The following is a 12,928-nucleotide window of genomic DNA, read 5'->3' as shown; positions in this document are numbered from 1 at the left end:
CAGTGGATTCCATTTGGGTTCAAGTTGCACTTTCTTATGGTGTTGCATTCCTCTGGACTCCCCACGACAATGTTCAACTCTTCTTTCAGTGGAGTATGGGAGTCCTTGTTATTAACCATTTATTATCTACTGAGGTGGTGAACCATAGAGGAATTCTCCAAGTATGACCAGTTCCATTCAATAAAGTGTAGGGTGGTAGTGATCTGTTGGTGTATATCACAAGTACTTTCTTCTTACTGTGGATCAGAAGAAAAATTCCTTGTGTTACCTGGTTTTGGTCTGGACAAATCCATCACTTGCAAGCCACCTATCTGTCTGGCCCTACCCTATTCCACCACTTCCTGTATGTCAGTTCCTAGAGAGTCTGTTAGATGTGTGCAGAACCAGCCAACATAAACCCTCACACATGGCTGGTAGGGATCCTCTTTCTACTGCTGGCTGATCAACAAGTTCTCAGTGATGGCTAGTTTTGGACTGGATTTGACTTACCACTTTCACATGCTTCCTTTCTACCATTGCCTGGATGTTTGGTTCCTTTGTTTTATACTGCATATGCATGTGTCCTACCCGAGTTGTTGAAATGGAAATTGCTCTTCCTTTCTGCTTCGTGGTATTGAGGTTAAGATAACGTGGAATGCCATCCTAACACAGTCTGGAAGACTAATACCTGATGGTACTTGTTTTGGTTGGGAATTGATCAATTGATGTGCCCTAGTCACTCTACACCATTTGGCATGCCCATTTACAGACTGGATATTCATCCTTTTTTGCCCATTTTAGCAACATGTGTCTTTACAGTTGGCAAAAAATTATTTGATATAGATGACGTGCAGTTTCCCATGGATGTGACCTTATAAGTTAGGGTATTACACTCTATGAGTTCTCTTTGAATGCCTTCTGAAAGGTTTTCATCTTGATAACCTTAATGAAGGTCCATCCATCATTTTAATGTGGAATTCTAACTATTATGTAAGCTAAGGTGATGTATTGTATTGGAAATGAACATTTTCCTACAATGAAAATGTAGTTCTACTAGATACCTCTCACCCATCCTTCCCACTTCCAATGTGTCTTTTGTGCCCAATCTCAAAGTCATGAGAGTGCTTTACAGTATATATAGATGTAGTCAGCTACATTAGGAGGGTGTGGCATGTTTCTATTGGTGGATTGTTATCTATGCTTACCTGCATCCTACAACCACAAGAAATTGCATAAGGGTAGAAAGGAGCATCAAAGCTAGCAGCAAGTGAAAACTGCAATTTTGGCCACAGCACAGTCAAGAAATGTTATTATGTGACAGATATGTCTCTCAGAAATACATTTGCTGCATTGTAGGAAAATGTTAACTTTGTGAATTGATGTAAATGGAGACTGTGTAAAGTTTTAGCCTACCTGTGTAATTTTAGAAATGTAATTAAGGATGATATTATGATGTGAGAAGTTTTTTATTCCTAGATATAACAGGTCATTTGAGGTTTAAGTTGGTTTAACTGAAACAAACTTAATTTTCAAATCAAGTAGTTGGTTAATTGCCTATTTGGGGTTTCTAACCATGTGGTCACTTTAACTGAAACTGATGGAATAAGACTGCCACAAGCAATAGTTGCTTTTTTATTTCAGGGGTTTAATAATAGAAAATTGTTAGTATGTTTAGGGTATAAAAGTTTACAGCTAGAAGCTTACTTTATGTTTTTCTCTCCAAAATGGTTGTAACAACCAAAGTGAAAACACAAGGCTTTCTACCTGCAGACAAAGTATTGTAACTGGCTGAGGCTGTTTTCCCATTAAATTAGAGACTGTTGTTAGTTTTACTTACATTTAGTCTTAGCTGTCGCTATGTCAGAATAGTTGTCATGTCATTGATGTAGTTTAAATATTCTTTCTAAAAATAGAAATTGTTGTAAATTTTATGAAACATGTTTAGTTGTGATAAATATTTTATTAGATAAATGATCAACATTTTGCTGCTGTGCATGTGTGGGAATTTTAAGATGTTTGTGATACAGTTAACTTTATTAAAACTGTTTGTTAGTGATCTGGACCGGACAAGGAAACTTCTTAACAATGAACTCTGATTCAGAAACCATGTCTAGGAATAGTGGTATTTTCTGGGCCATGCTGCAGTGTAGGTAAGTTCGCTTACTGTTTTGGAAATTGTATAGTTGAACTTTGATACTATATTACAGAAAATATTAGTTGTTTTTTTTAAGAAAAAATATAAAAATTTATAGTTGCATTTGCAGCATAATTAAGGTTTTGAAATAATTTGTAGAAAACAATGTGAAAGATATTAAAGATCAGCTTGTTCATGTTATTATGTCTAGTCTTGGAGCTTCTGTAGATTGATTAAAGTGACACGTATATTTTACAATAGTTAGTTGGTATATGTAGATTACAAATTTTATGTTTCACTGTTTCTTTTGTATGATTAAGTTAATATTGTTTAGTAAAATGTATTAGACTGTACTACAGTTTTAACATTATAATAATTATAATGTAACTATTAAAGGAAAAAAATTAGAAGATATGACAAAAAAAACAGCACCAGGATTTGTAATTATACAGCATTCCTCTATAGTTGGGATCAATGATTCCAGCTGACCACACCCTAACCCACTTATTTACGAGATTTTGTTTTGTTCGTCCCAGTACCTGTTTATACAAGACTGAGACCAATATATGTCATAAATATATTTTGAACATGGCATTCCAGTCCCTTTTGATATATTTTAGGTCAGCATTTCTCAACACTGTAGATACTAGGGACTAGCTCTTTGCCTCCCTGAACTTTAACAGATGAATAAAATACAATTAAAATGAAAAAAAAACAATAGAATTGATATATGAATATACTATCAGTGTTTTCTGTGAAATTCCATTGAACTGACAGTTGAGAAATATTTTTCTTGGTAATTTATAAGTACTTGTATAATTTCCTTTGAGAGGACTGAAATTGTACCAATTTTGTGAAAAAAATGTTTTATTATATTTCATTATTGCAGTGCTGGTTATCATCAACATTTCTGTTAATATGCTATTCCTATGATTTGAATATATTCTACACAAGTAATTAGATTTGGAAAACCCTTTTAGCATTATCCATTATATTTTAATCACAATAGATAAGTTGTATTTCTTTTCTTTATACCAAAGCCTGTCAGTAATTAATATAACTCGTACAAGAAATATGATGTGAAATTTTGTTGAATAAACATTTGATCTTGAACTTAATGTGGAATTTTGTGAAGTTGGCTTGAAATAAAGGTTTTTAGGTATGAATATTAATACTCAAAGTTTTAGAAATCTAGACACAACTTTCTTATCAAATTATGAAAAAAATCTAGGCTTAGTAAGACTTGTTCTAGTTATGTGTGAATCACACACTTCTTTACAATATAAAATATATTAAGAACAATTTAACAGTTTTCTCAGCAGTTTTAACATTATCAGTTATTTATTGGAATATTAAATGAAATGTGTGCAAGTCGATGTGTTTATAAAACATTTGGTTTACTTTGTTTACACAGCAAGAATTCTAATGATTTTTGGAATTCATTAAAAGTATAATCAAGCTGAGTATGGTGGAATGGGCACCAACTACCTGTTGTAGAGAAATCATAAGTGTAGAGGACAACATTTAGAAACTCTACCATCTTCAAATGGAATACTTTCAAAATGCCATACTCTGTACTTGTGATGTTGTTTTTTACAACAAGCATTTGCCTTTCATTCTGGTGTTCTCATCATAAGTACTCTATGTAAACAGTTATCAGAGAAAACAGTCATGCTGATATGTCTAATTATTACTATGACAATAACTATTAATTTCTGTTTTTGAAGAGTTTGTTTTACATTCACTGTATATTTACAGAAAGTATCATAGTTCATGTTTAGTCATTCAAAGATAATTTATCTAGTTAAATATCCTTTGAATTACAATCCTAACTGCAATTCAGTACTCCATGCATTGGCTCACATTTCTCTTTATGTGCATTTTAATTTAATCTGACAGCTAGAGTAATTTTTATCTGCTTAGCAGTTAAAGATAACCTCCACAGTAAAGAAAGATAAACAGTATTGGTGTAAATGATGCTAACTTTACTTATTTGGAATCGGTTTAGTGTTAGTTTTTTTGTCCAATTTCATTATTTACCTTGTATTAAGCCCAGTTGGTGTTTGATGATGATCTTGCATACAAAAACATGAATGTCTTATTAATGAACAAGATCGTATTCCTAACATATATTTATGGGAAAAAAACAATTATCATATGTATTATAACTGTTCGTGTTTCATACTTAGCACCACAGTAGGCATGACCACCTAAACTGTGCTAGAACTTATACTGACATGTACCTTGTTAACTTAGTGGTTTAAAGTGACTGTGTTTAAGTTCTTGTTATAGGCAGTAAGGATAAAAGTGATTACTCAATTTGTAAAGAATTCTGAAATTATTTTTCTTTACCTTTTCCAATTATTGCTGTTAATGAAATGTATTTTTCAGCCTTCTGTTTGGGAACCTGTTTGTCTACTTCCAGTTCCAAGGGCAGGAACATATTTCATATCATTCTAGGATGCTATTGTTTGGAGTCCTTTTTTGGAATTTGTTGCCTTGGTCTGATTTTCATCCTCATTATGAAAGGTGGTGGTAGACAAAGTGTGACATCACTAGAAGCAACAAGGTAGGATAACGCTGTAACACAACAGTGTTGTAATATATAGCTTATACACAAGTTGTGATGTTTTATAACACAAAACAATAGGATATGTGAAAAAACATAAAAGCAACATAAAATAAATCCTATATTAAGAATTTTCATTTCTTCAGTGAAGCTTCCTCAGTTGTTAAGTTTTACCTGTGAAGTGAAACATCTTGGTATAGGATTCCTTTTCAGCTATCCAAGAGAAACTGAAGTTTTGTTTCATAGTTTTGATAAATACGTAAGATAAAAAAGTGATGATATAAGGTTTGTAACATAATGCTGCACAACAAAGTTTTTGTTTCTTGAACACTGTTGGGTGTTCCTTATAGATTTTTGGCTGCTGATCACGAAAATCGCATCCAAATTTGCCCATCACGTACCATTTCATTGAAATCTTTAGTTTCACCAGGACATTGCTACAATGGAAAAACGATATCAGGGCAACTGGAATCCGTCAATGTTTGCTGACTACTGTTGGACACTGCAACATGATTCACCCGACATTGAATACAAACGAAAATCAGGAGCAAAACGCTTTTATGTTGAACTTAATAGTGTATTAGAAACATAAATGCAATTAAATATGTTATTGCTGGTAAACAGTTAATTGTCTATTTCTCAGAGTTCCTATGTGATGAAGCCAAAACTATATTTGTGCATACCCACCAGGTACCTGTCACAATCAGCAAAAACTTTTCAGGAAGCAAAACTTTTCAAAAAAAATTGTTGTGCAGTGTAATGTAAGACAAGATTTATAACAACAAAGTGAAATATAGTTTATAACACAATAAGTTAGATTATAGTTTGCAAGAACACAAGGAGGTAGGTTATGGTGTACAACAACATAACGAGGTAGTTTATGACTTAGAACACAAGAAGTTAGTATGTATAATATGAAGTAAGATATGGTTTATAACATAAAGTAGGATATGTATTATAATGTATTGTTGTAGGGTTACTCAGTAACATTTGTTGTGTGTAACCTTTTGGATGTGAAACATGAAGGTTTCAGTGCCATATATTTATCATGCCAGTTTCTATTTAGATGTTCAATTTGCTCTGAACACAAATTTATGAACACTGAGATATATTTCCAGTGCATTTTAAACATAGTTCTTCTCTCTTTCTTTTTTTTATAGTTCTAGCCCCATGAGCCCCAAGGAAGCTTTAGGTAGGAATTAGATATTATACTTAACAGGTCTAATGTTCCTGCTGGTCTATATAAATAGACTATTGTAGAAGTTTGTGTTTATATAACAGTTTACATTTTGAAACACTCTTCATGAGAAAAGGGTTGCAATTATGACATTTTTTTCACTACAGAAATTTAAAAGGATAACTGACTGTATTAGAATTATTTGGAAAACTGAGACATGGAACAGGACTTGAACATTAATGTGACTGCTTTCTAAGAAGATGCTCTAGTCAGCTTGAAGTTACTTGGTTCTCATTTCAGCAAAGTTTTCAGTTTCTATATAGAGAGCATAAGTAGGTCTTTTTCTTGATGGTATTATTATATCTAAAATGTTATTCAAATCATACAGACACATTTCTGAAATAGTGAAAACTTTACCCTGTTTAGTTGAACCTGATTGTAGACAAAACTTGACTCAAAATTATTAAATGCCCTTTTATGCACTATAGAACATGCACCACTTACCCATAATTCTTTACTCTTCCATGGTAATTATTAAGTAAACAACAAATGTACCTTACATAAGTTCAGTTTTCCTGCCATAATTTAGTTTTTCATTGTTCGTGGTTGTTCTGATCACATTGTGCAACTTTATGGAAATGCTTGAAAAGTTAGCACAAAGCAAAGGAGATAAGGCTAATGTGTTTAATAAATAATAACTGAAGAAAAGTTCAATAGCTATAAGAAATGTATAAGAGTTTGTCAGTAGTTTGTTCATAACATTTGGAATGTGACTTCAGCCTAGCCTTCTAGACTAGAGTATGTACATACAGTATAGACAGTGCACATGTGTACCATTGAGCTGGTTACAGACTGTCTTAATATGATCTTATGACCATTTGTACTTGTATTTAGTTTTTGTACTTTAACTTTATATAGTATATGTATCTTCACTTTAGTTGACAGTTGTTTAGTAAACATTGCAAGTTGTTTATACACAAAATCACTTTTTAATGAATTATTTTAATTAAAGATTTGTTCATGAATATATTGAATTTTTTTTACTAGTCCTAGTGCAAAATGATTTTCATATAGACTAAAAATACTTTTTTTTTATCTCAAAATCTCAAATGTCATTTGTTTAATCTCAAAAATCTAAATACATTTCAAAAATTTTTTCCCATAAGACTTTATATTTTATCATTGTCTAGAATGGCTTCAAATTGTTAATTTGTATTAGATTTTATTGTCTTTTAACCTGTGTCTAAGTACTAGTACTATCCTGTTCAAGCCCTTATAAGTTTTAAATCACCTGGAAAATGTGCAGCTCATGTTACACTATGGAATTACATTACCCATGAGATATTAGAAGCTGTTCTTGTGTGTGCCTCATGAAATAATCTTATGTTACTATTCATTTTTTCTCCTAATCTAACCCTAACTAACCTAAAGAGTTTACTATTTTTATCTTTTAGATATTTTTATAATAAGGAATAATACACATGAAAAACAAGAAATAAAATACTTACTTAAGCTTTCTTTTTATTTTGCTGTTGGCTGTTGATGACAATTTACCATTTCTAGATGGGTTGTAAGTGAAAGGCCATTTTATTGTGTTCGTTGACTTGAATTCAAAATTTTATTGAACCAATATTTTATGAAATGTATGTCAATAAGTTTGGTATCAAACTGAAGATTATAATTCAAATTTCTATGTTATAAGTTGTTTTAATTTCTTAATTGGTAAGTAAATATTAAAAAAAAATCTAAACATTAAATGCATCACTTGTTCATGTTAGATGTTTGATGTCTATAGTTTTATGTGAATTAGGAACTCAAAACTACTGATATTCTGTTTGTTAAGCTGTCACTATATGTAGTAAATCAATCAGTGATCTTGCTTACCTCTTTCCATTTTTGGAAACAGTCCTTTATAATCACTTCCATATATGACATTTCAATAATTAATTGAAAGCTCAAAATGTCCTCCAAATGATTTTCTCAGCCATTTTCAAATATAACTGCATTCTTTCTTTTGTTCAAAACAAACTTTAATGCTGGTAAGTTGAGACTTTAGCATGTTTTAATTTTTTTTTTTTTTTTAAGATTCAAATACAGCTTAGTTACTAAACTTGATAAATTTTAATAGAAATCTATGGTATCAATGGAGAAATGTATGATTCTTTCTGGTTATCAATGTGTGTGTGTGTGTGTATAATATAAACTAAAAAAATTATTTCATTTTACATTTCCAGATACAAAATTTTTTTAAGGCTTAGCAAGCTATGACAAGTAGCATTTGAGTACAAAGGTTGTAACAAGAACAGATAATTATTTGTTTTTACTTTATTTACTGTTCTACGTTTTAAGAAAAATCAGTTTAAGAACTTGTTTCTTAATAGTAATAATTTGTATATGTGCATAATGTTCACTAATTGAAATGTGACTGTTTTACAAAATACTAGTCTACTAAAACACAACCAAAACAGGATGATGAAAGGTCAGTTTTGTATTGCATACAGTAACATAAGTGAATGTGTGCCATGTCATTGTAATTTATGTATTGTTAGTTAACATGTCTAAATGGTCAATATGATAAAAATATTAATTATATAAATGTACAATGTTTAGAGATTTGAGTTATTTAGTCTTAATATTTGTGTTTTTGTGTTAAAATCTATAGTTATTCTAGAACAAAAAGAGCCTAATTTATATTTTTTTATTTATGGTTGTTACATGTTCAGTTAAATCGACTGAACCAGTACAGAAATTTGTTTGTGAAAATAACAGATAAAATAAGAAGCATTTGATAAAAAATATCTGGATATTATAATTTTCAAATCTCACAAATGAAATTCTTTTCTGATACATAAAAGTATTTTTAATCTTAAAATGAAAAATTACTTTGCTTGATGAATCAGCAACATGAGAAAAGGAAAAAGGCACGAGAAAAACATCACTTAACAAACCTTAAGACTTAATAAAAAAAAAAAAAAAAACAAATATTTGGCATATGAAAGTATTATATTGTTTATTGATAATTTGCCAAATTTCAAGAACGTGTGCTTACCAACACAAAAGCAATAGCATGAAAACTATAACAAGCACAAAATGGTTATAAGGTTGATCTCAGAGAATGAGCTCATAATGAAAGAGTTAATCTTACTTTTCCTATGCTAATGGTTGTAGTGTACTAAATAATTTTTATTCAATTAAATAATGCAACAAAGAAAATAGAGTAATAATGTGCAAAAGGCAGAGGGTGTCTCATAACTGTCACAATTTTTTGGCATTTTAACTATGCAACAAGAGTTATTACAAATTTATCCAAGCTAGTCAATGTTTTTTTACATGGGAACAAAACTTATACTGAAAAAAGAAACCATTTCAAGTTGAATAAGGTAGCCCATGGTAGAGCACTGCTGTTTGAACCCATACTGGGTGGGTGAGAGGAGGTTGTTTGATTGTAAGAGTCAAATGAGGCAAGCGTTGACCATCCTCTTCAAGCTTTTACACAGGTAGCTCATCAAAGCAGCAGGTCAATGGCTTCTTGAAATCGTAGGATTCTTCCCAGGCTTAGAAAATGGTAGTATAATAGCTTGGTGTCAAGCAACAGGAAAGTCATTCTCCTGCCAAATCTGGTTAAAAACAATCAGAAGGATAAAAGAGAAGCACAGCAACTCATTATGAATATTTTCAGGTCCAACTAATGTACTGCCAGGTCAATAAAGAGCAATCTGTAGTTCCAACTATGGTGAATAGGCAAGTGTAGTCAGAGATAGACCTACCTCCTGAAAGGAAAGTGGTGATCTCTTGGCCAGAGTCTTGATGGTTGAGAAGGCTGGGGAGGAGACAGAAGAGCTAGAAAGGTAAGAAAAACTCTTCCCAAGGGTATTATAAATGTCGAGGACACTGTCAACTTCCTGGCCATCAGGGTGCAAAAATGAAAGGGGTTGGGATGTGTTCAACCCACCAACCATTTTTGAATCTTGTCCCATACAACTTTGGAGGTGGCGAACTAAAGATATTGGAGGTGAATTTAATCCAGGATTCCTTTAGGCTTTGTACAAGCCCACTAAAGAAGGATGCACTTAGAAAGAGAGTGCTACCATCAAAAAGTATTCCAGGCCCATTTTTGAGCCTTCTGTACCTCCTGGCAGGCAGTACTACACCATGGATGAGGATACTGTGAAAAACGTGTCAAGGTCTTAGGAACAGAATAATCAGTTACCTGGATGAAACAGTTAGTCACTTCTCTTACACAGTCATCAATAGCTGGAAGTCAGATGATGGCAAGATCAAGTTCTGATAGAGTGGAAAAAGAGGGCATGTGGATCAGGTGGCACTGACTACAGCTGTTTCCTGCAGAATGACAGGAAAATAATCACTGTCACATAGGTTACTCTCCACACTCTAAGAAAAATGAGAATAGAATGAGGATGAGTAGATAAATCTATAGCAGTAAAAAACTGACTAGGTGCATGAAAGTGAGTAAAACCTCCATCACTGAATAGAGAGAGATTATGATCTGAGAGCATATGTTCCACAGAATAACCCCTTTAATCAATGTCAGCACCTCCCAAGAGGGGGTCATTTCCCTTAAAATCACCTAAGAAAGGAATAGGAGATAACTGATACTAAAAAAAAACAAAAAACAACTACCTATGTCTGACTGATGGAAATGGAGGAAAGTCTCCTGTAAGGAGAGACAGATTTGATGGTATGAATCAATCAGGTCCTTGCTGTTGTCCAAGTTGGAATGTAAGTCTTAACAGTTCCACTATATTGGTGTGGTTAATGTTACTTAGGAGGGAATGAGGGTGGCAACCATATTATGGTCTTGCACCTCGAGTCTGATGGAAACAGACAGAGACAGAAGTTGACGTGGACCTGTCAACTCCCTTTATCACAAAAGACAAAATCCTCTGAAGATAAGAGGCATGGAAAGGCCAGCATGCACACCCACTGAGATGGTAGAATGGAGAGCAGCAGTGTACAACTTTTGTTAGAATGGAAGACAAAAGTTTCTGTGCCTCAGGATAGGACCTGTTCTTAACTGACCTCAAGTGCTGTACTTCTTTTTCCTTGATCCACTTGGAGCAAAATTGAGAATAAAAAAGTAGCAGCCATCAAAGTTGATCCAGGGAGGTTCCTGATCACATAGATCTCCCTCGTCGTCTTTGCCACCACAACAGGTGTAGCCCAAAAAGTCATGGCAAGAGATCTTAGTGTGACCAAACTGCTTACCCAAAAACACCAGACAGAGAGGGTTAGGGACATAGAGCGAACTTTACAATGCAAGTAACCTGCCTTCATAAATATAGGGTGACATGGAGTAGTGAATGTCAAAATGAGAAAACGGGTAGGCCGAAATATCCCACATTTGCCAAAACTCCTTGACTGGAGAGATGAGCAAAAATCTCTGACTTTAAGAAGATCCCCTTTCAGCAATAACTCCTCTATATGTATTCAGGATAGCATGGGAATAGCTTGAACAGACAAATCTCCCAAAGTCTTGGACTTCAAGAGGAGTTTGTGTTTGGTTTTGATGTTTCAACCACAATGTCTCCAAATCTTAATTTTAGGACAGATTTGAGAGAGTCAGCAATCCCTTCCAATCCCACCCCTTCTGAATGAAAAATGGCGACATTTGCATAAGGGACTTTTCAGGAATTGAGTTACATTATCAACTGTAGATTGGGACTGAGTATTATAGCCTTAAAAGCATGGTCGCTTATCAATCAAGGATTGTTAAGCTTAACTGTGAGTGAATGAAAGGTGTTAGAAGCCATGAGCAAGGGAATGGTTCAGTGTCCATTGACCCCACCTAGCATGAAGGCCTATGAAGGAATGCACTACAAAGGCTCAGCAGAAATGCTGAGGTATTTTGGGTACTATACCCAAACACCAGCATTAGACACAAGGTCTACAACACCTGCTGAGAATGTCCAGTACTGGTACTCAGTTGACCCAAGCCCTGGGAGGACCAGCCCAAGGCCTACCCATCTCGAGGAATTCAAGGCCAAACTGCTGTGTTGGGATTAAACCCTACAACCACGAGGGCTCATTTGCTGCTTGCCATAGGTTTCTAAAATGTTTCAAATTTTGCACGTGAAGGATGTGAAACAAACTAATTTTTTAAAGTTTTATATATGCATTTTAAATAACCAAAAAATCATAAATAATTTTATTGATACCATAGAATTCCACTATAATTTATCAAGCTTAGTAACTAAGCTGTATTTTGTCTAAAAAAAAATATGTAATTTTCAAGGAGGCTAAAGACACAACTTACCTCCTTGAAACCTTGATTTGAAAGAATGAGGTGGCTTTCTTGTACTTTTAAAATGGCTCAAAAAGCAAATGAGGACATTATGAGCTTTTGATTGGTTATTCACATGTCATATGTTGAAGTAAGTGTATATAAGACATGATTTTCAAAAATGGAAAGAGGTGAGCAGGGCCACTGTGTTTGATTCAGTATGTAATCCATATCTCAACAAATAGAAAGTATTTCAGATACATATTTTATATTCTGTTTTACCAGTATGTGTAATTTGAGTTCCTAATTTATATGAAACTACAGACTTTGTATTTGGACATTTCAGATATATAATTTTAACCAATGTTTCATTCAACAAAACATGTATCACAAAAATTGATATTTAAGTGTGCTCTTTTAATATTTACTTTTAAATTAAGAAATTAACTGATGTATAATACTAAAATTTGAATTATCTATGATTTAATACCAAATTTAGGGAATAAATTCATAAAATAGTAGTTCAGTAAGACTTTGAATGCAAGTTAGCAAATGTGATACATTACCTGTTGCGATATGGTTAATATCATAAAAATTAAATATGTGGGTATGGGGGAAAATGATGAGTCTGTTTTGTGAGGCATCTTATCAAACACTTTCTGAACACCAAGGTAAACCAAATGCACAGTATTTCCTTCATCAACTCTTGTAGTAACATCCTTAACAAATGGCAGAGGATTAGTTAAACAACACATTCCCTTAGAGAAACCATGCTGGCTCTTTCAGACTATATCAAACTGCTTCAAGTCACTCAGCAATGCATCATTA

General features: G+C 33.1%; 1 protein-coding gene across 1 annotated transcript in view; it reads left to right on the top strand.

The window, feature by feature from the left end:
- Nucleotides 1–12,928, top strand: part of LOC143241043 (UNC93-like protein MFSD11) — a 60,436-nt gene that overhangs the window by 25,800 nt on the left and 21,708 nt on the right. The window contains 4 exon segments of the mRNA XM_076484504.1: nt 2,033–2,129; nt 4,505–4,595; nt 4,597–4,682; nt 5,843–5,874. Coding sequence (XP_076340619.1) covers nt 2,033–2,129; nt 4,505–4,595; nt 4,597–4,682; nt 5,843–5,874 — 306 coding nt within the window.

Source organism: Tachypleus tridentatus, chromosome 13, assembly GCF_004210375.1.
Source record: "Tachypleus tridentatus isolate NWPU-2018 chromosome 13, ASM421037v1, whole genome shotgun sequence".
NCBI lineage: Eukaryota > Metazoa > Arthropoda > Merostomata > Xiphosura > Limulidae > Tachypleus > Tachypleus tridentatus.
Note: the sequence above shows the minus strand (reverse complement) of the source record. Positions and strands in the feature narration are given on the sequence as shown.